Genomic DNA, 21,593 nt, shown 5'->3' with positions numbered 1-21,593 from the left:
TAGATGTAGATATACCTCTCATAACTACCTGTTCTGCTGATGTCCTGCTGCTGAGTTTTTTGCTGAATAAAAGCAGAAAGCATGAAGTTAGCTAAAAGAAATACTATGCTACAAGGTGAAACTGGCCAAGGCCCTTGCCCTGCTCCCAGACAAGTTCCAATAGGATTGACATATCCTAAGAACAAACCAGAACATTGCAGACCTGGATTTTTGATTTAAGTAACTGTTAGCTATGAAATCGGAATCCAAATGTGAATATTTACAAATAAGAAAGATGGCTATGGATTTTGTTGGAGCCTTTATTTAATAAAGTTCCTCTGAAAGTGGTATCTAAGAATGTGTTTGGAGTGGGAAGTATGAAAGAGGAAAGAAAAGCTACTTTCTGGTACTTTGAAAATTTCTGTTTTCTTTGATTATGTTATTCTATAACAAAGCAGTAGAAGCTAATTATGTCATATTATAAACTAATCTGAAAGGTCTTGTGATATCTTTTAATATTAATCTAAATTTACATTAAATAGGAATTTATCCTTCAATATGTAAAGAAAAAAGAAAATATTTTTTTTTAGTCTGTGCAAGGTGTATTTTCAATATGCATAATTCTCAATATACTAAAGCAAGATGGATATCAGCATGCTGTTTCAGTTATTAAAATACATATTTTTTTTGCATTTTTGATGGCTTAGTCAAAATAGTTAATTAATATTAATGTTAGTTAATAAGTTAATGTGGAGTAAAAAAACAGCTATGTAATACCATGTAATAACATAAGCTCAGCTGAATTACCTGTCAGTTGCAATGAGCTAAGAACATACGTACAGAAGGCTAACAGGGATCCATTGATGACAATAATTTGCTTGTTGACTGCACCCCGAGAGATTGAGGTGAAGTATGAAAAAAGGGTTAAAAGGTGGATTGCTACACATTAATATGGCTGCTACAGACAGTACAGACACTCTAGTGAACATTGGAGCATGTACATCAATTTCTATTATATTCTAGCAATTGCAGTCAATATCTCATTGTTTTTAAATTGAATCTATTTATTTCTAAATATTTATTTTGAGATTTCTGTAAAGTTTTATAGAATAAATGTTAAATCAAAATAGAAGTTGCTTTTCAAGAAAATTTCCCCTGTCAAAAGTTATAGGATGTATTTAGCAAGTCAGCAGTCTCCTTTAGGACACTCATAAATGTCAGCTGTAACTTTAATTGTTTTTTCTTTTCAGAGAGACAGAGTTCATTTATTTCATGAAATCTCTGCTAACTCTTGGACTTTCAGATTAAAGATACATCCATACTCATAGTGTGAAGTGGAAACACTATACTAAACTTCACCATTTTGGCATGTGCAGTTGCATCTGTGTACTCTCCTGTTGAACCAGAATAGAAGAGAAAAGAAGTTGTCCAGACACCTTTTATTCTTGTGCTAAAATATCTTGATTACCATGGCTAAATAGAAAACTATCACTTTTGTATTTTGTTTTGAACAGGTTCTCAATTCAAGTTGCTGCAACAGCAGAGAATTGCCTTCTTACTTTATACCCATATTTGGCGTTTCACCGCTCGGATCAACAAATTATCTTGAGAAGCAGTAAGCAGTCAATATTCTACGTCTTAAAATTATATTATGTCCAGTAGTATTATCAATGTTTTCAGTGTGATAACAGGAATGTTACAATCAAGATGGTATTTTTCCTCATTAATTACAAGGGGATACTGCAATTAAATTTTTAAAACAGTTTAATAACTTCTGTTTTCTTGTTGAAAATGAGGAAAACTTATATAAATGATTAGGTAATGTTTATTGAAAAATATTGGACAAGCCTAAATCTTACAGAATGTTTTGTGAAGTTTTTAAAGTATGAGTAGAGAAAACAGCCCAAACAATAGAGAATAAATTAACATAATTTAAATTATATTGATAGAGAGTGATCATCAATAATTCCTAGGACAACAGTCAGATATGTTTTGAAGAAAGCAAAAGAGAAGAAAGCCAATGTTATGATAAAAGGCAATCATTATTTGCTGCTGGGAATAGTTTTCAGTTTTTTTTAATTACTGTCCTTGAAGGCTGGAGAGCATAGCCATATTTTAAGGCCTAATAAAAGCCTGTGATCAGAGACTAGAAGTATTTTTATCTGCAATGTGTCTCCCTGCCTGCCTCCCTCTGCCTGCCTCTCTGTCTCTACATCTCTACCTGTGTCCCTCACCCTGGCCCCATCTCGGCTTGCCTCCTGCCCCCCCGCTCTCCTGCCTGCCTCAATGATCTGTAATCTCTTTATGTGTAGCTGTCCTTGTGGGAAGACATTAGGATCATTGTATAATTCAGGTTGGAAGGGATCTCCGGGGGTCATCTAGTCCAACCTCCTGCTCAAAGCAGGTTCAAGTATGGGGTAAATTGTTATATTTTTTATAGTTGTTGGGATCTGATATATTTTGATGAAATAGACAAGTTTTTCAGGTAAGCAAGTCATTCCTTAGGTCTGAAATAGATTTAGCTTTGAAGACACTGAATTCTAAGATTGCATTAACTTAAAATAAGTGTGTTACTTGGACTATCTAAGAGAAAAGAGAGTTGGTACTTGTGAAGTTGAAAAAGGGATTAGCAAGAAGACAAGTAATGATTTTTTTTTTTTTTTTTTCATAGAAAAGATAGGTATAGGTACTATATCATTCATGGATCATAGCACAATTAAATGAAGATAGGAAAAGGGGAAAAGTATTATCTCTTGTAAATGTGTGATTTTTCTGTTTTGTTTTTTTTTTTTTTGTGACCAATACATCATTTTTGCAAGCTTGTCTTTTGAAGATGCTTTGTAGGTTTCCCTTGAGGATTAAGCCAAAAATGGAGTAAAGATTTTAAAAGAACTGATCTCCCATTATTAATGGGATATTTCTGTCCTGTATTGATTGCTTATTGGTTTGTTCACACTATCAGTTTGTATCAGTTTTGAAGCAAGTCATTACCACTAAATTCCTTGAGTCTATTTTATGTGGTTTTGTATAGACTATTTTGGTGTGGAATGCTGTTTAATGTGACCAAACCATATCTATACAACACAGTGCCTTTGAAAGCTATTCAGGAAGGCTTTACTTCCACATATCTGACACCGTGCTCTTGTGTTACTTGCTCCAAACCATACGAATAACAGTGCCAACAATCAAAAATTAAAGATAATCATACAGAGTTCTTCCTTCTCTTACTGATTTGTTTACTTCTCTAGAAACTACACTGGGTTCCTCTTCTACTCTTGTTCTCGAGACTGACATCAGAGATAGCTAGCAGAGGGTCCTCTAATCCTGTCATAGGCCAACATGAGACTGTCAGAGCATAAGTTCTGAGAGAACTGATGGAATGATAAACCATATGTCTGAGTTTGGTTTGTAAAATATGTGTTGTTGAGTCTGAAAGAGCTTGATAATGGTATGCTGAGACTCATTACAGAGCTGTGATAAAAAATTCCTTAAGAATATTTTATTCATGACTTAGAATTCCTGAATTAGTGCTGTTCTGATAGGTGCTTTTCAGCAAGTGTGAAGACCCATCCTGTAAAACTTCCAGTTAATGTAAAAAAATACGCAGGTAATTTCTTTTTTTGTCCCCTGTCTAATGACCAAAGTGAGATTTTCATCAGGAGTCAAATGAGAACTGTTTAATTGAAGCATGAAATAGAAAAATGTAAAAGCAGATATCCATTTATAAACTGTTACAGCACAGACAATAAAATATGTTTTCTCAACTGCAGCTTGTAATCTTGTTTTATAGACAGTAAAGACTGCAGTAGTGGAGAAGTTGTTCTGCATCCATGTTATGCTCCACAATCACTTTCCCATAGTATTTCCTCAAGTTCCTTTGGTGCAACCACTGACTCAACCTATGAAGATTCTCAATCAGGTATAGTGCAGCTGTTCACTTTAAACACTTTGAACTCTTACAACTGCTTTTCAGCTTACTGCTTTAAAGAACATTTGTAAGTTTTGCCTGAAATGCTTTTGCACATATAATCAATAAATACTGGGGAGGCTGTCCTCTCCTGTGACACTATGGGAAACCTGGCCTAGAGTATAGAAGCAGAAAAAACTGTCCTTCCTTTTAGCAGACTAAGTGGAAGGGAAATCAGTCGAACTATTTAAAAAAACAAAAAAAAAAAACCCAAAACAAAAAAAACAAACAAAAAATGTCAAGGTCCCATTTGCAATAACATGTCCATGGAGGAGCCAGCAGAAAAATGACTACTGAACAAACCTAAGGGATTAGTTGCTAAGAAGGGCATTGTTTCTGTAGTCATGGACCAACCACCATATACACTCTGTAAATATGCTATATTCTGCAAAGGTCTAGTTGTATGCTCAGATTAGACTTCGACATTTTTATTGTATTTATGAAGTACTGTATAAAAACAACTGTTGTCAGTGAGGCTCAGTTAAGGTGCTGTCCCATATGAACTAATAGATCTCCTGTAACATTGTCAGGTGACTAGTATCTGAGGCTGTTGATGTCTCTCTTCTTTCAGCTGCTAGTTTTCTAACTAGGAAGTTAGAACAGCAGAAGTTACTGCTGCTGTTTCATCACTGTTAGGATTCCACTCTTGCAGATCTGCTGATGTTTGTGTAATCTTTCTCTAAGGTATTGCCAAGACAAATAGGGATAGTTAAACAGATTAAATAGTAGCTCTTTACCAACATGATTCTTTTTTAATGGAATGATGTAGGAAGAGTTCAAAAGAGCAACTCAGTTTCAGATCTGAGAAGTCAATAACCTCTGGCAAAGGTGGCAGTGACAAGATGGGGAAAGTAATCCTGTCCGCCGGCAGAACTGCACAAACTCAGATCTGACTGTATGATGATCTTATAAAGGACGAGTCTCTTTTCTCCATATTGCATTGTTTTTTCTTCTTAAATCCTAACAAGATTTTTTTATTCACTAAGGTATCAGTTTTATTTTTGCATCATTTAATGAAACATTAAAACTGCGACAGTGGTATTAAAATACACCTTCAAGGATGGAATCACTAAGTTATTTGTGCTACGAAGAAAATCATTGTTTGTTTTCTTAGTTATCTTTTATGCAATAATATTGTTGTTGATGTTGTTAACAACTAGTAGTTGTTAAAATATATGATCTAAGTTTTGACCAGGTCAGAATTTAGGAGAGAGAAGGCCTAACAGAGGGGAGAAAAGTCCAAAGGCTTATAGATTGGGATGTAGGCCTATACCTATACAATACCTGATAAACTGAACACAAGTCGGTTACTGAGCCATGCTATGTGATTGGGGTGGGGAACTAGCATTGACTAGCTGGTAAAGTTATACCTACTGGAATTGTATGTAAAACTATTTCTTTAAGATTGCTGTCTGTGGTTTTGTAAGCCATGCCTGAATTTATTTTTTCTGATTGGGTAATAATTTTTTCTTTAGGTGAAATTAGATTCCAAGAATATAATTTGTTCTATTCCCAAGACGTGTACATGTCACTTAAATTGTTTACTCCTGAAATAAGTTGATCATTTGTTGTCTGACAGTTTTTTGTTTTCTGAAAACAATTGTGTGTTTAAAAAAAAAAAAAGTTTTTGTGCTAGATAAAAATAGGGAAATAAGGAATCTTTCTGGATTTTTTTTTTGTGTATCATTCAGAGTCAGATACTACTTTTGAAAGTGAGAGTGATGAAAAGATGAGTGAAGAGAGTGAAGCTGACAGTCAAAGTGATGGCAGAGAAAATAAATTTGAATTATCATTTTTTCCTGATGAAGATAAAGAGGAGTACATCTTCTTTCAGAAAACCCTAACTGCTGTTAAGAATTGGTTCACTCTCTTTGGTTGGTCTAAGGGACAAAATCCTATTTCAATACCATATTCATTAAGAAGGTAATTCATATCTACTTAGAGCTAACTTATTTCTGCCTAATAAAATGTTAGCATATATACTAAAGTGTTTTGGATATGATCTGAGCAATATAAACACTCTAATTCACAGTTGTATATTAAAATTGTAGCATCTATGTGCTGTTTATATGAAGATGTCATTCAGGTGTTATTTTTCATTTTCTAAAATATATTTCCAACTATGATGCTCTGGTATATCATAATGCAGTGTATGTTAAATATGCAGTTCAAACTATGTCACCATCTTAACTGAAGTTGATTCTCCTCCCAGAATGAACACAGTTCTAGCAATTGTCCCTTCTTTGGTGGCATAAATGTTTTGACAATATGTCTTTTTTTTCCCCCACCACACTCTAAAGATCAAGAAACAGATGGGAAAGCAAATTTCGTAATCAACAGTCTTGCAAGCACCCTGGAAATATATCAGTCTTAGTGGCATCACTTAGTTGATCTTATCTAGCTTGCTACTAAATAATGAAGAAGACGATCTCCTGGGACACAAACACATAGGCATTCATAAACATGATAGAAATCAAAGTTATGTTTGGCAGAAAGCAGTGACAAACACAAATTTATTTATGAACTATTTCACATAGACTTATTAAAATATTCCATGCAGTTTAAAATTCTTACATTATTATGAAAGTTCTGTAAAAAGGAAAAAGTGCTATACTTTTCAACCTTCTTGCTGCTGTTTTTATTTCATGGTTTATTAAATTTATCATTGTAATATATATAAAGTTAGCTCATTTTGTGCATTTTAAAGAATAATATCAGAAGCTTTTTCTCTCTTAGCGATGTGTGTAAAGTCCAGATGACCTCTTCTCAAGAAAAGGTTTTTAAACAAAACCTTGGCAAAGATACTAAGACTTTTTATGACATGTTATTCCATCTGAGTGGACATTTGTTGCCAGGCATTACATCGAGCCAGTCATTGCCCCTCGATCCAGTTGAACGAATGTTACAGCTCCACTGGCAGCATTCTACGTTGCTTGCTTTCCTTAAGTAAGTACATGTATGATAAAATATGTATGCATGCATCTTTTCTTTCCACTTTTTTTATTAGCGTAGTTCAAACATAATTCCAACTGAACAATATACAGTAGGTTTAGGATTTCCTTTATACTGCATCTTTTGTGATCTAAGATTCATGTATTATAAACTTTAATTATTTTTACCAAGGTTATCCTCTGCCCTTTACACTAATTGAGGTGTCCTTTGGTAGGGTGTTATCCAACACAGGAATTCCACAGGAACTCTGCTCCCTTAATTACAAAAGAAGATGACTCTCAACCTCATTCCTTAGACAGACTCAGTAGATAATCAGATCAGGTTTGTCATTAAAGATCTTACCATTCCACTGATGCTCTTTGTGCTGTAATTACTGGCTTTTGCAAAAATTTTGTAGACTTACTTTGTAATCTGTTAGTCTTTCATATTAACAATATGCCAAGAAATGGAAGCACTACTGCAGCTGCTGAACAGATTTAGCTATTGGCTACCTTCATTGATAATCTTATCTTGTCACATAATATGGAATAACTGTCAAAGATGGTGCAAATCAAAAAAGGTTAATAAATTCTTCTTCATCCTTCTTGGCTGTCGCTGCTGTGAGACAGAGAAGAAAATTAACTTCAGAGAAAGTCTAATGTGATGAGATCCTTAAGAGATCATCAGAAGCCCTGAAACACAGCATCTCTGCTTCTTTTTAGCATCCTCATCTAGTGTTCAAGAGGCTGTAAAGCCATTTAAAAACTGTCACTTACATACTGTTCTAAACACAAGCTTTTCATCTGAGAATAACGGACAGTAATGTAGGTGTATCTGAACTCATGAGACCAATGCACACTGCTCCAACAACACTGGACCTTTATTTGCAACTTTCATCCATGTCATTTGTTTTTAAAAAGAGGCAGAACATCATTCTTCTGTGCATCATAGATAATATAGTGGCAGATGATTTGGAGGAGCCATTGCAGCAGTGGCAGAAAAATATCTTTGCCTTTCTTCAGTAATAAAGGACAATGCTTACAGATTCCTGTTGTTTTCACAACTTCAGCATCCATTCTGATACTAAATAAAGGAATCAATGGATACATTCCATCATATTTTCCCATCGTATCTTAAAGGCTGGAGTCATTAGGCAGTGGACTGCTGAAGAAAGTCTTGCCGTCATATCAATTGAAAACTCTCACTAATACCACCCTGCTGATCCTTCTTCTGAAGGAGTGTTGCATCCTTCCAGAGAGCAAGACATTGAGTATGTGGCGACGTAGAATCATAGCATCATTTAGGTTGGAAAAGACCTTTGAGATCATCAAGTCCAACCGTTAACCTAATACTGCCAGGTCCACCTCTAAACCATGTCCCTAAGCACCATGTCTACACATCTTTTAAATACCTCCAGGGATGGTGACTCAACCACTTCCCCGGGCAGCCTGTTCCAATGCTTGACAACCCTTTCGGTGAAGAAATTTTTCCTAATGTCCAATCTAAACCTCCCATGGTGCAACCTGAGGCCATTTCCTCTCATCCTATCGCTTGTTACTTGGGAGAAGAGACTGACACCCACCTTGCTACAACTTCCTTTCAGGTAGCTGTAGAGAGCGACAAGGTCTCCCCTGAGCCTCCTTTTCTCCAGACTAAACAACCCCAGTTCCCTCAGCTGCTCCTCATAAGACTTGTGCTCTAGACCCTTCCCCAGCTTTGTTGCCCTTCTTTGGACACGCTCCAGCACCTCAATGTCTTTCTTGTAGTAAGGGGCCCAAAACTGAACACAGTATGATATGATGATATGATGCTGAATGGTTGTCTAAGTAGATTCAAGAGATTTTCTTATTTATCTAATCAGCATATTGATACTTTTCTGAGGTAAGAGTGTCAAAAAACTTCTTTGGTTCCAACCCAAGGAAAATCCTTTTTGTTGCCACTGCCTTAGGTCTAGTGTTAAGCTAATACTCTGCGCAACTCCTAGGAGAGCAGTCAAGAATGACTTCAAGACATGCTTCCTCTTTTGAACCCTGTTACCCTTGTTAACAGTTAAGTTTCTTTAATCCTTGTATAGGCAGCTGCATTGATTCCGCTCAGTTCCTATCAAGACAGACACAAGTGTCTAACTACTTTTCAAGGGTGGAGCTGAAAGCCTTTCACAACCTTTCACCCTTCAGTATGGGATTTTACAGCCTAACTCAAATTAACATAGACTTTAATTTTGGTCTTTTAGGACTGATATTTCTTCTGTCTAACTTCAAATGTTTTAATATCTCTTCTGTAACTCACTGTTTGATGGGTGAGGTCAGTACGAAGGAACCAAAATAACTTCATTTCTCATTGGATGACAGTGATACCTACCATCAGCCATCCACCATCAAGTTTGAACGTGCCACCCAATATCTTTGAGTGTACCAGAAAGCTTTCTTGGTCATTCTCAGCTCTGGGAAACCCTTCTTTTCCTCACTCTGATTGTGTCAGGTGGCTCGGGCAGACAAGGTAAATTCTTAGCACTTTTTGAATTTGGATAGAGTGGTGCGTATGCTGTGAAGCTGGGAGTATACTTTTTAATATAACCCAGTTTACTGAGTCATTGCACCTGAGAGAGAGAGAATGCCTCTATACCTTATTTATCTCAAGTTTGTTTATTGTCAAATGCAAATAAAAACATTTATTCATAACATTGAAAATGAACAGCACAAGTGGAAATATTTCTTCAAGATATAGGTGAAGAAATGAAAGAACGTCATTAATCTACTTACATTAAGGTTGTACCAGAAAGGTCTTCCAAAATACCTTATTTTGTTTATATTCTGGCAGTTTCTGGCAAGGAGGCAGTCAGGTTTCTGTCCTTTTGTATACCTTAAAGTGGTGGTTTAACCCTAGCCAGCAACTAAGCACCACGCAGCTGCTTCCGCCTCCCCCCTCCCAGTGGGGTGGGGAGGAGGAAAAAAAAAAGTAAAACTCGTGGGTTGAGATAAGAACAGCTTAATAACTAAAGTGAAATAAAATATACTACTAACTAAGAATAATAATAATAATATAATAATAATTGTAATGGAAAGGAATATAACAAAAAAAAAAGAAAGAACGCCCAAGAAAAGACAAGTGATGCACAATGCAATTGCTCACCACACACTGACCAATGCCTGACCAGCAATCCGCCCCTCCCGGCCAACTCACCCATGTTTATATACTGGGCATGACATTCTATGGTATGGAATACCCCTTTGGCTAGTTCGGGTCAGCTGTCCTGGCTGTGCTCCCTCCCAGCTTCCTGTACACCTGCTTGCTGGCAGAGCATGGGAAACTGAAAAATCCTTAACTTAAGATAAGCGCTACTTAGCAACAACTAAAACACCAGCGTGTTATCAACGTTATTCTCACACTAAATCCAAAACACAGCACTGCACCAGCTACTAAGAAGAAAATTAACTCTACCCCAGCCGAAACCAGGACGCTTATGCTTGAAGTTACCCCTAACGAAGTCTGTTGAGGAGCTTCCATCAAAATATCCTTCCATCAAAAAGAAGTTTCCTTAAAGAGTTTTCATGGGATACTTTTGGAGCACTCCTAGATAGGGTCAAAATTTTCTCATGGTGGAGCCTGATGGCTCTTATGTCCAGTCTTCCCACTGAGATTTTCCAGGGAATCTAGGCATCTTGAAACTAGCATGCGTGATGTTAGTTGTCTGCTTTAAAATGATGATGAGTTCTGGGGTAAGTGGATCCCAACCCCTTTTGCTAAGTGTAAGAGCAATTGGAAAGAAATACTTAAGTGTTTCTAAGGTAGTGACTTAGGCAATTTGGTAAGCTGTTTAATAGCTAAATTTTAATACAAGCCTTCAGTCTTACTGAGTTTTGTCTGTTAACTCACTGACATATTCAGAGCAGAATTGGAGCAGCAGCCAATTGGTCAAGGCTAAGTTCAGCACCTCTGTACACAGATACATCAACGACTGATGGTTGATGAGGTCTGATGATTGGAAATGAAGTAGTAATCCATAACAATCCTAGCAAAATGATACAGGTTGCCATAGAAAAGCAGTTCTAGCTGGACTCCTGTGCTTATATGTATTTGATGCTAGGTGATGAAATTGGTGCTCAGTATGCACTTGGCATTACCACGTCCTGTTAGTTTCTGTCTCTTCTAGTTTGTGTGAATCCTATCAGATTTCTTCATTGTTCCTGATTTATGGATATTGTTTTCCTACTTGTGCACTTTAGGATCACCTAGAATATTTGCATTTCTTCACAGGTTGTTGTTTAAGAGTGTTTATAGATCATAGTATAAAAATGTCTGATATCTGCACTGCTGGCACGACTGTATGTAATGATGGTAAGATATCTAGAGCCAGCCTAGATAAGAGTAATTCATCTGTGATCTGCTATCCCTGCATGTTCATTGTGATTGGTGGAAAGTGCAAATTCCCTACTGAAGAAGCCCAGGAGAACACTCTTGAGAATAGAAACATACAGTTCTCAGCTTTCTTCCCCCAGCCGCTACTTTCTGGTCAGCATGGTTCAAATAAAGCATAATTCATCTTTCAAATTTTCCACTTGCTAAAGCAGGTGGATGTTGTTTGCTGTTTCAAGCAACATTCCAAGTATCAGTTTTATTTTCGTTCACTGAAAAGGTTTCCTTGGTACATTACTACAGCAGTAAAGGAAAAGTTTGGGTATTTTACAATACAACTAACTAATTTGTTGCAAGCTGTGTGTCTTGAGGAAAAACATCTTAATAGTGTGAAAATACTGATCTTGGAGAACTGGCATCATGTTAAATACCAACCTTAATGAGGAGGGATTTTTTTAAGACAATGTTCCTCAATAGCAAAATGCAGCCAGTTATGAGAACATTCAGTTATATAGAACCCATCTTTACTACGATGACTCGTAACATTGTTATATGGCTTTTCTGAGGATGAAAATTATAGATTACACCTATTCCGATACATCTACCAAGTAAAAACATTGAAAGAAAGATAGGACACCTGAAAAGATGAATGTTGTATAGCTTCCTTCTTTTATCATTTGGGAAGAACTGAAGTTTTAAAGAGATTTCATGGGACAGAGTCTATGACTTAATGGAAAATGGGAATTTCAGACATGGTAAGTTTTAGAACCAGACTGCTAACTTGATGCTATTTTGGGTCCTTGATTAAAATATTTGTGTTTTAAAAAACACGCTAGATAATTGTATGAAACATGGAATTTCAATAGTCTGAGAAGATAATGTCACTATGTAAAATATGGAGACAAAAAATGTGCTGTTACCAGCAAAATATAATTCTATAGGAAGTTAAATAAGTTGTCATGATCCTAATTTCAAACTGTGATGTATGACTTCTAATGTACAAAGTAAATTGAATTTGGACTCTATGGTACCAGAAAAGTATGATCACTTCATTTGAATGAGAGACTGGTTATATAACAAGAAAAGCTCATCTGATTATTATTCACATTAGCCATGTTAAAAACACAGAGAACGACGTAAATCTAGATATGCTAGGATAATCTTTCTGATCTAAAAGTCAGGAAACTTTTCTGCTCCCCTGAGAAAAATAAACTTAAGAATTCTGCATTATTTTGCCCTCTTTCCAGCAACGTTTATTTAAACTGTGTCGTCTGAGATAAAGAACAGTCTTTCTTCACTTGGAAGTGAGCTCTTTGTGGTATTCAGTCTAATGAAGTTGCCTTTTGTTACTGCAATTACTTTTCCTACTGCATTTATTAGTCACTTGAGAACAGATGGCAGGTCAGTTTAACAATTAACAGTTTTGAAATACCTTTGCTTACACCGATAAGACTTCCAATATCAGACCTGCAGGCAGATAAAACATCAAGTTTTAATTCTACTAATGTTATGTAACACTGGTCCTTTGACTTTCACATGTGTCGTGGTTTAACCCCAGTCAGCAGCTCAGCACCACGCAGCCGTTTCCCCCTCCCCCTCCCAGTGGGGTGAGGAGGAGGAAAGCAAAGGAAAAAAAGTAAAACTCGTGGGTTGAGATAAGAACAGTTTAATAACTAAAGTAAAATATAATACTAACAATAGTAATAATGAAATATAATAATAATAGTAATGAAAAGGAATGCAACAAAAAGAAGGGGGGGGGGGGGGGGGGGGGGGGGGGGGGGGGGGGGGGGGGGGGGGGGGGGAAACCAGTGATGCACAATGCAATTGCTCACCACCCGCTGACCGATGCTCAGTTAGTTCCCGAACCGCGATCCGCGCCTCCAGGCCAGCTCCCCCCTGTTTATATACTGGGCATGACGTTCCATGGTATGGAATACCCCTTTGGCTAGTTCAGGTCAGCTGCCCCGGCTGTGCTCCCTCCCAGCTTCTTGCACACCTGCTTGCTGGCAGAGCATGGGAAACTGAAAAATCCTGGGCTTAAGATAAGCGCTCCTTAGCAACAACTAAAACATCAGCGTGTTATCAACATCATTCTCACACTAAATCCAAAACACAGCACTGTACCAGCTACTAAAAAGAAAGTTAACTCTGTCCCAGCCGAAACCAGGACAACATGGAAATGGATATTATGTGTTTTGATGCTTTGTGCTATAATAAATCCTTTATGGAGGAGCAATTCTGATAAAGAAGCCAGTCTGTCCAGAGTTGTATGTGCTTTTAGCATTTAGTTGTAGGCATAGGAATTGAACATGAACTTCATAAATAGAAGCTATATAAAGCAATTAATAGAACTGGAACATTAGTCCAAAGTGTACTCAGAACTCAGAAGAGCTTACACATAGGTTGAGCAAGTCGAAAAACTTGGACTGCTCTTAAAAAGAATTATCTTAACCAACTTATTAACTTTTCCTGCTTTACGGTTTCAGAAGCCAAGGAGCATATCTTCCTCATGTTATGCCAGAATTTCTGCTTGAACCTGATGATTATAAGAAATGGATTGAAGTGCAAACCGTACTGAAGGTAGGTTTGGGTTTTTTTGTGTTTGTTTGTTAATTTTTGTTTCATTTTTTGTTCTTTTTTTAACAAAGACCACGTGCTTAGAGTCAATCCTTTGAAGACTAATGGAAGTCCTCTGTGGACCATGAGTATTCCTACTGTGGTGACTGTTTTGGATCGCATAAATCTAAGCACGTGCATGAGATTGAACAGAAATTTAAGCTGACACCAACACTTACACCCTCCTCCCCTGGTTTTTCTCTTCCAGTCCTTCCGATACTGCTGATACCTGCAATTAATTTCCAACAGATATGTTTTCTCAAAGTAGAATTAATTTTACTGCTTTCTACTGATTTTCCCATCTTTTAAAAAATACCCTTTGTGTTGCCTCTCTGTCCTGATTGCTGTTTTCAACTCCTGTCAATTCTGCATTGTGCTTCTTATTCCTGAGATAGCAGCAAACTGTAAATGGTTCTAATGCTGATCACTATTGCACTATAGTAGACATTATCAGTCATTTATGCTATTGATTCATTATAGTCCTCTTGTGAATTTCCTATCCAAACTACTGAAATGAATATTGAAAATAAATCCCATTCCTTTGTCTGAAGGGTCACACGGCTGACTTAAGAAAAGAAGATGTGAAAAACTCAGACATATTTAGTGACAAGCATCTATTCACTCTGGAGGACAGCATATTTGAGACAATGAGCAAACGAGCTTGGACAGATGTGCTACTGCAGATATACAAGGTAAATTTTAAATACATTTACTATTTAAATTCTGAAGAACCGATGGCAAAAAACTTTGTTTTGAAAAAGATCTGTGGTATGGTCAAGTATTTTTTTCCAAACAGATCTTTAAAACTAAATAAGTATTTTATTTCTCTCTAACAGAGAAGAAAAAAAAAGAGTGAGAACGTTTTCGTTTTCTTAGTTCTGAAACTTTAGCAGTGTGTTAATATGTTTCAATTAGGAAACGCTATGTCAGAACAGTCTGCATTTTTTGTGTAATTAAACATTATAGAAATCTTATTACAGATAAAGAAAACTCTACCATGCTTTTTTGTTACCCTGGTTAGAAACACTTTTCACTGGAAATACTTAGTTGACGAGACATATACATAACCATATTTCTTATCTTACATTAGAATGGAATTTTTAAACAGATAAGCATTTTTTATAATATCTATTCCTTTTAAGATATAAAGAACTTGGTCAACATGAACTTCTCAAATTTTATTCAATTTTATTTTTACTGATGTTAGATAAAAATTTTGGATGTCTAAATCATGTTTCCCAAAGTAAATCTGATGTGCTCACCAATGATTAGTAATGTTTGTATGCCTGAAAATAAATATTTACTTATTTCTATTCAAAGGGATGGAAAATAAATGAAAAATGTAAATATTATCTGGGCTTCCCAGTACAAGACAGGCATGGACATACTGGAGTGTGACTCCAGTGAAGGGTCCCAAAGATGATTTAAGAGACAAGCATCTGTCATACAGAGAGAGACTGAGAGAGCTGAGACTGTTCAGCCAGGAGAAGAGACTGTTCAAGGGGGATCTTATCTATGTGTGTAAATACCTGATGGGAGGGTATAAAGAAGACAGTGCCAGACTCTTCTTGGTAGTGCCCAGTGACCTGGTGAGAGGCAGTAGGCACAAACTGAAATACGGGAAATCCCATTTAAACGTAAGAAACTTTTTTACTGTGAGGGTGGTTGCACACTGGAACAGGTTGCTCAGAGGGATTGTGGGGTTTCCATCCTTGGAGATATCCAAAACCCTTCATGAACATGATCCTGGCAACCCACTCTAGCTGATTCTGCTTTGAGCAGGAGGTTTGGACTAGACAATCTCCACAGGTGTCTTCCAACCTCAACTATTCTGTGATTATGTGATTATTTACTGAAAAAGCATAATAAAGAATGACAAAAATTATGTTAAAGAAGGTATGTAACAAAGATGTAGAGTTGATCTAAAATAAAATGAGAAAAATAGCTGAAAGAGGAACAGACAACAAACGGTATGTATACATGTGCTGAGACAGATGACCCTAAGGACACATGGGAACATGGATGTCGAAAAATGCAATCATAGTGACCAGAAAGCAAGTCACTTTGCTATTCTTTCAGTTTGCTGAATAATTCATAGCTACATGACATACTAGCACAGAGCAGAAAACCCCCAAATTAATAGTATGCATGTGTGTTGGTGTGGTTTCGTTTAGTTTTGATATTTTTTTTTCCTGATGAGATGAAACTCTAAAAAATAGGTAACTTGAAATGGCTTGATTCAATCTGGTATTATATTGGGTTTATGTGGCAAGGTTTTGGCAACAGTGTGCTACAGGAGTGGCTTCTGTGAGAAGATGCCAGAAGCTGCCCCCATGTCCAATAGAGCCAATGCCAGCTGGCTCCAAGATGGACCTGTACTGGCCGAGGCTGAGCCAATCAGTGAAGGTGGTAGCGCCTCTGTGATAACATATTTAAGAAGGGGAAAAAACTACTGTGCAACAGCAGCCAGAGAGAGGAGTGAGAATATGTGAGAGAAACAACTCTGCAGACACCAAGGTCAGTGAAGAAGGAGGGGGAGGAGGTGCTCCAGGTGCCAGAGCGGAGATTCCCCTGCAGCCCGTGGTGAAGACCATGGTGAGGCAGGCTGTTCCCCTGCAGCCCATGGAGGTCCACGGTGGAGCAGATATTCACCTGCAGCCTGTGGAGGACCCCACGCCAGAGCAGGTGGATGCCTGAAGGAGGCTGTGACCCCGTGGGAAGCCCACACTGGAGCAGGCTCTTGGCAGGACCTGTAGACCCATGGAGAGAGGCGCCCACGCTGAAGCAGGTTTGCTGGCAGGACTTGTGACACCGCGGGGGACCCACGCTGGAGCAGCCTGTTCCTGAAGGACTGCACCCTGTGGAAGGGATCCACGCTAGAGCAGTTCGTGAAGAACTGCAGCCCGTGGGAAGGACTCACGCTGGAGAAGTTTGTGGAGGACCATCTCCCATGGGTGGGCCCTCATGCTGGAGCAGGGGAAGAGTGTGAGGAGGAAGGAGTGGCAGAGAAGATGTGTAATGAACTGACTGCAACCCCCATTCCCCATCCGCCTGTGCCGCTCGAGGGGGAGGAGGTAGAGAAAATGGGGAGTGAAGTTAAGCCCAGGAAGAAGGGAGGGGTGGGGGGAAGGTGTTTTAAGATTGTTCTTATTTCTCATTATCCTACTCTGATTTAGATTGGCAATAAATTTAATTAATTTCCCCAAGCTGAGTCTGTTTTGCCCATGACAGTAATTGGTGAGTGACCTCCCTGTCCTTATCTCAACCAATGAGCCTTTTGTCGTATTTTTGTTCCACCATCCTGTTGAGGAGCGGGAGTGATAGAGTAGCTTTGGTGGGCACCTGGCAGCTAGCCAAGGTCAACGCACCACAGGTGTATTGGGAAATATACTTTAAACATTCACAGGTGTACTATCAAAAAGTGTCAGCTATTAAAACAGTTATGACTTTGCTTTGATAAGATATTATTGATGTCTAGGTAAAAGAGAAGTTAACTTCAGTTTTGATCAAATTATTACTAATTGCAATTTGGCACTTAAGAAAATTTCTAGTACTTCTTAAAGTAACAGTTTAAAGACATCTTCAAACCAAAAATAAAAAATGAATATTTAATTTGATCATTTCTGTAGTGTATAATTAACTTTATTTTTCATATTGTTAGAAATGAGGTCTGATGAGATTTTGTTTAAACTTAATAAACCAATGAAGAAATCCTATTTGTATACCACATTCAAATAAATCTTGTGAGTTATTTAGTATGATTTGGTAATATGAAAACATTACCTAATTAATCTAAGCAAAATATTTTCTCTGCATATTTGCTCAACATTATCAGAGAGTGGCTAGACTGTTAACAACAGCCAAAGCCAGTTGTCATTAATCTGCTCCTTCAAAGATAAGATTATAGGATATGAAATCAAGCAGCTGATAGTTTGATGCTCACCTGTTCTTTATAAGAACAAAAAATCAGGTCATTGTTGTGGAGAATACAAATGTCTTCATTGAATTTTTAGCTTAGAGGAAAAAGTGTTCGGGTTTATTTTGATTTGTGTTTTTTTTTTCTTTTGGTTCTTGTATTCATGAATATGCAGTTGTTTATTGTAGGGTAGCAGAGTAGTTTACCCAAGATGTCTGTGGTTAGAAAGAAGATGAGAAGATGCAGGGAGAAAGTTGGAGGTTTATTGGTTATGTTCTCATGAAGAAAACCTTCTTGCGTTGAAAGGCTTAAAATGTAAAGTGAAATATAAGATAGGATGAGGAAAATGACTTGAAGTTGTGTAGTAAGTGCTTACTTAAATCTGTGGCCTTTTTTAATCTTCTAAAAAGGTTCATATGATTAAATGTTGGTTTTCAGGTGGCAATGGTTCAGCTTTGCTGGTGCCTCAACTTGCTTTAAAAGTTTTAATCCTTTTTAATCCTTTTTACCATTTTCTTGCATGTGTGCATGTCAGGTGCAGTCTTTTTAAATAAACTTTGTAGGCTTTGCAATATCTGAGAGCAAAGTATCATCATGAATTTACACTAATGCAGGTGTGGGCTACTACTGAAAGAACATGTCTTAGATGGTTGGGAAAACCAGGTTTTCCTGGCTGCATTTTTCTGCCCCGTTCCTTATGCTAGAACTACTGGAGTAGGGTGGTGCTTCCAAATAGATTTTTCATCTCTCTGACCATTGGTGTAGACACAAGAATTGGACAGAACACGATTGCTGGGGATATGAAAGAGTTCAGGTTTAGACAGCTTAAACCTATTGTGAAGATGTGCTCTTCATCATTCTAGTTCTGTTTCATGCATGAGAAGCATGTTTCAGCCTCTCATTCAATGTTCCTTCATTCTTCTGTCCTATAATAGTACATTTTTACAGCCTTATAACATCACATTCATCTTCTCTGTGTCTCCTGCTAATGTCTTAGGAATTATACGTCTCTGCTTTACTTTTTTGTAGTAGCCTTATGCAGTTTGGCTAACATAGCTCTTAAGATAACGTGACTTTACACTGGAACTAGTCACTTAACATTCGAAGTCCTGTTCTCTCTTCCATACCCTTTTGTTCAAACCCATTTTTGATGAGGGTGACCATGACTGCTGCTGAACAAGGTTTATTTATTTATTTAATTCCATTTGTAAAGAAAGCATCGGAACAATAAAGAAAAACAGGATATGAACTGTCAAGACAGCAAGATTGATTTATATAAAAATATTTATTTGGGCTCGTGTTGACATATTCTGAAGTTAAGAGAATGTTTTATGTCTTAAAAGCAGTTTCATTAAAAGGAGAGACAAGCTTTCTTGTGATTACGGTAGCCTGATTTCAAGCAAGATAAGATGAAACATAATCCTTTCTTACTCACATAGCATACTACAAACTTCAGAAAATGTTAAAAGAAGTCATCCATTCGCCAGAGATGTTTTGTTATCCAATTTTATTTTAGAAATAAAATGCTGTTATTAGAAATAGTTAATATTATTCTTTATCAACTAAAATGTCATCCCATATTGCTTTCATGCCCATACCTGATGCATTATGGTCCACTTATTTGTTATGAAAACTTCTGTTGTTGCAGAAGTTCCAGAATAAAAAATGTATACATAAATCCAGTTCAGAAAAATGAAAAATGAAGTTTATTCTGAAGAAAGGGTAGAACCTGTGGAGAATAAAAGGGGGAATTCATCAATCATAAAGATATACTTTTAGTTCTCTTTTTGAGCAAGGACTAAAATACTAATGGTATTCTGCAAATCTTGAAAGTCTAGGCTAATGGAAACATGGACACTGACAGCAGAAGTGGTAATTTAGCCCTTGGGTCAGGCCAGATTTTCAATAAAGACTATCTTTAAATTTAATGAACAGGTAGTAATAAGGATGCTTTTTATTGTTATAATTAATAACATTTCCTAAGCTTATAGCTGGTTGTTTTTTTTTTTAATAAATACAATGTGCTCCAAAAAGCCCCTGTATGCTAATGTCCTGGTCCCTCAACAGGGTATCAATAGGAATGTAGACATGCGGGCATCTTGGATGAGGATGGATTGGACTTTTCTTGTTAAGAGACAGTAAAATAATGTTTTATGAGTAAATAACATTTCATATTTTCTTCTAAATGTAGTTGCCATTACTCTTTCCTGTTTTGATCCTTCTGATCCTGATGAAGGAGCATTGCAATAAGTTAACCTGCAAAGACACTACCTTTTTGAGAAAGTATGAAATAATATATATTTGCTTGCTTTTTTTGCTGTTTTCTTCAGATTTGTGTCTCAGGATGCTGATATAAAAGTTTGAGATTTCTTTGTCTCTTAAGGTAGTTCTATGCAAATCAATAAAGTGCCATGGAGAGAAATCTGAATATTTAAATTAAGTTAGCTCAGCCATCTCTGCATGGAACTAGATTATGCTGAACTGAAATGCTTCAGGGTTTAAAAAGGAATTTCAAAGTGACTCAAATTTTTTTTTACTTGTAATTAAATATGGATGCTATAATTTGGGTCTCATGTACATTAATAGTTAACTAGGTTTTGTGTATTAGTATATCATAAAAGGTTTTCTTCAGAAAAACTTGAAAGCAATGGATGACAGTCCTTCATGTCATCTGGAAAAAAAAATAAATCCAGATGTAAATGTGAAAGTTGTGAAGCCGTGTGGCTGTAGCTGCATCACACTATATGTAAGAATTCCTCTCTATCATCTGCAGCAAATGGAGGGTTTAAAAAGTTTTAACACTTTGCGTCAAGAAACTGATGCTTTCTCTAATGTACCAGTTAAAATCTGGTATTGTAAACTAATATGAAGAGAAACAATTATAAAAGGGGTGCAAGCTGTTTTCATTCTGATTAGATGAAAAGAAATGAAATAGCCTTTTCTTTATGTATATATGTATCAGGGAGTTAGACATCACTGGGAGTGTTTAAGGGACTGAGAAACTGGGCCCAATTCACACTTCAAAATAACATTTTACTGGATTGGAATACATTGTCAATGATTAGTTGTTAGTCTTCCCCCCCCCCCCCCCCCCATCCCCCCCCCAACTCATCCTAAATTATCTGTGAATATATGACGCTATGGAGCTGATGCAGTGTAGGTAGCATTTATGGCCATGGTCCTTGATAGTCACTGGTCAAGGTGGTCGGGCCTGAGACCTCTTTGATGAGGGAGGATGGAATCAAAGCTGTTGAATTAATCATCATCCTGAAAATCAACTTCTGTGTTCCTTCTTCAAATACGTTTTTCTATGCTGTCATTTCAGTTGGGAAAAAAAAAAATAATCAAAGGTATTGTGTAGAATTTTTACTTTTAACTTCTTTATATTTCTTCTATATTTTATATACATTTTATGTATTTTTTTTAAATGTACATTCATGCAAGACTTAATCAAGGACCTTGGAGTACCAAGAATTTTATTGTAGGCATTATAACATTTATTTTTTCAGGAGAAACGGTCAGTGTAATTTGGAGCTAAATGAGCAACTGGGTCATGAAAGATACCATTTCAAGATTGTCTATAGAGTGCACTGGAGATAAGTATAGTAGTTCAGTAATTAGTGCTTTGGATAGAATATACACAGTAATTCTTGGAATCCAGATGAGTCCAGTGATTTCATCCAGTTCATCAAAACTTGGAAAAAAGTTGGAAACAAAAAGTATTTAGAATCATAGAATATCTCAAGTTGGAAGGGACCCATAAGGATCATTGAGTCCAACTTCTTGCTCCTTATAGGACTACCTAAAACTAAACCATGTGACTTA

The 21,593-nt window shown here is 36.8% G+C and overlaps 1 protein-coding gene across 1 annotated transcript in view; it reads left to right on the top strand.

Moving 5' to 3' along the window:
• CFAP47 (cilia and flagella associated protein 47) overlaps positions 1–21,593 on the top strand; it is a 363,098-nt gene that overhangs the window by 66,996 nt on the left and 274,509 nt on the right. The window contains 6 exon segments of the mRNA XM_050891106.1: positions 1,494–1,594; positions 3,770–3,903; positions 5,640–5,869; positions 6,683–6,892; positions 13,723–13,816; positions 14,404–14,544. Coding sequence (XP_050747063.1) covers positions 1,494–1,594; positions 3,770–3,903; positions 5,640–5,869; positions 6,683–6,892; positions 13,723–13,816; positions 14,404–14,544 — 910 coding nt within the window.

The sequence above is a fragment of the Gymnogyps californianus genome, chromosome 1 (genome assembly GCF_018139145.2).
Source record: "Gymnogyps californianus isolate 813 chromosome 1, ASM1813914v2, whole genome shotgun sequence".
Taxonomy (NCBI): Eukaryota; Metazoa; Chordata; class Aves; order Accipitriformes; family Cathartidae; genus Gymnogyps; species Gymnogyps californianus.
The sequence above is the reverse complement of the archived record's forward strand: the minus strand, read 5'-3'. Positions and strand labels throughout refer to the sequence as shown.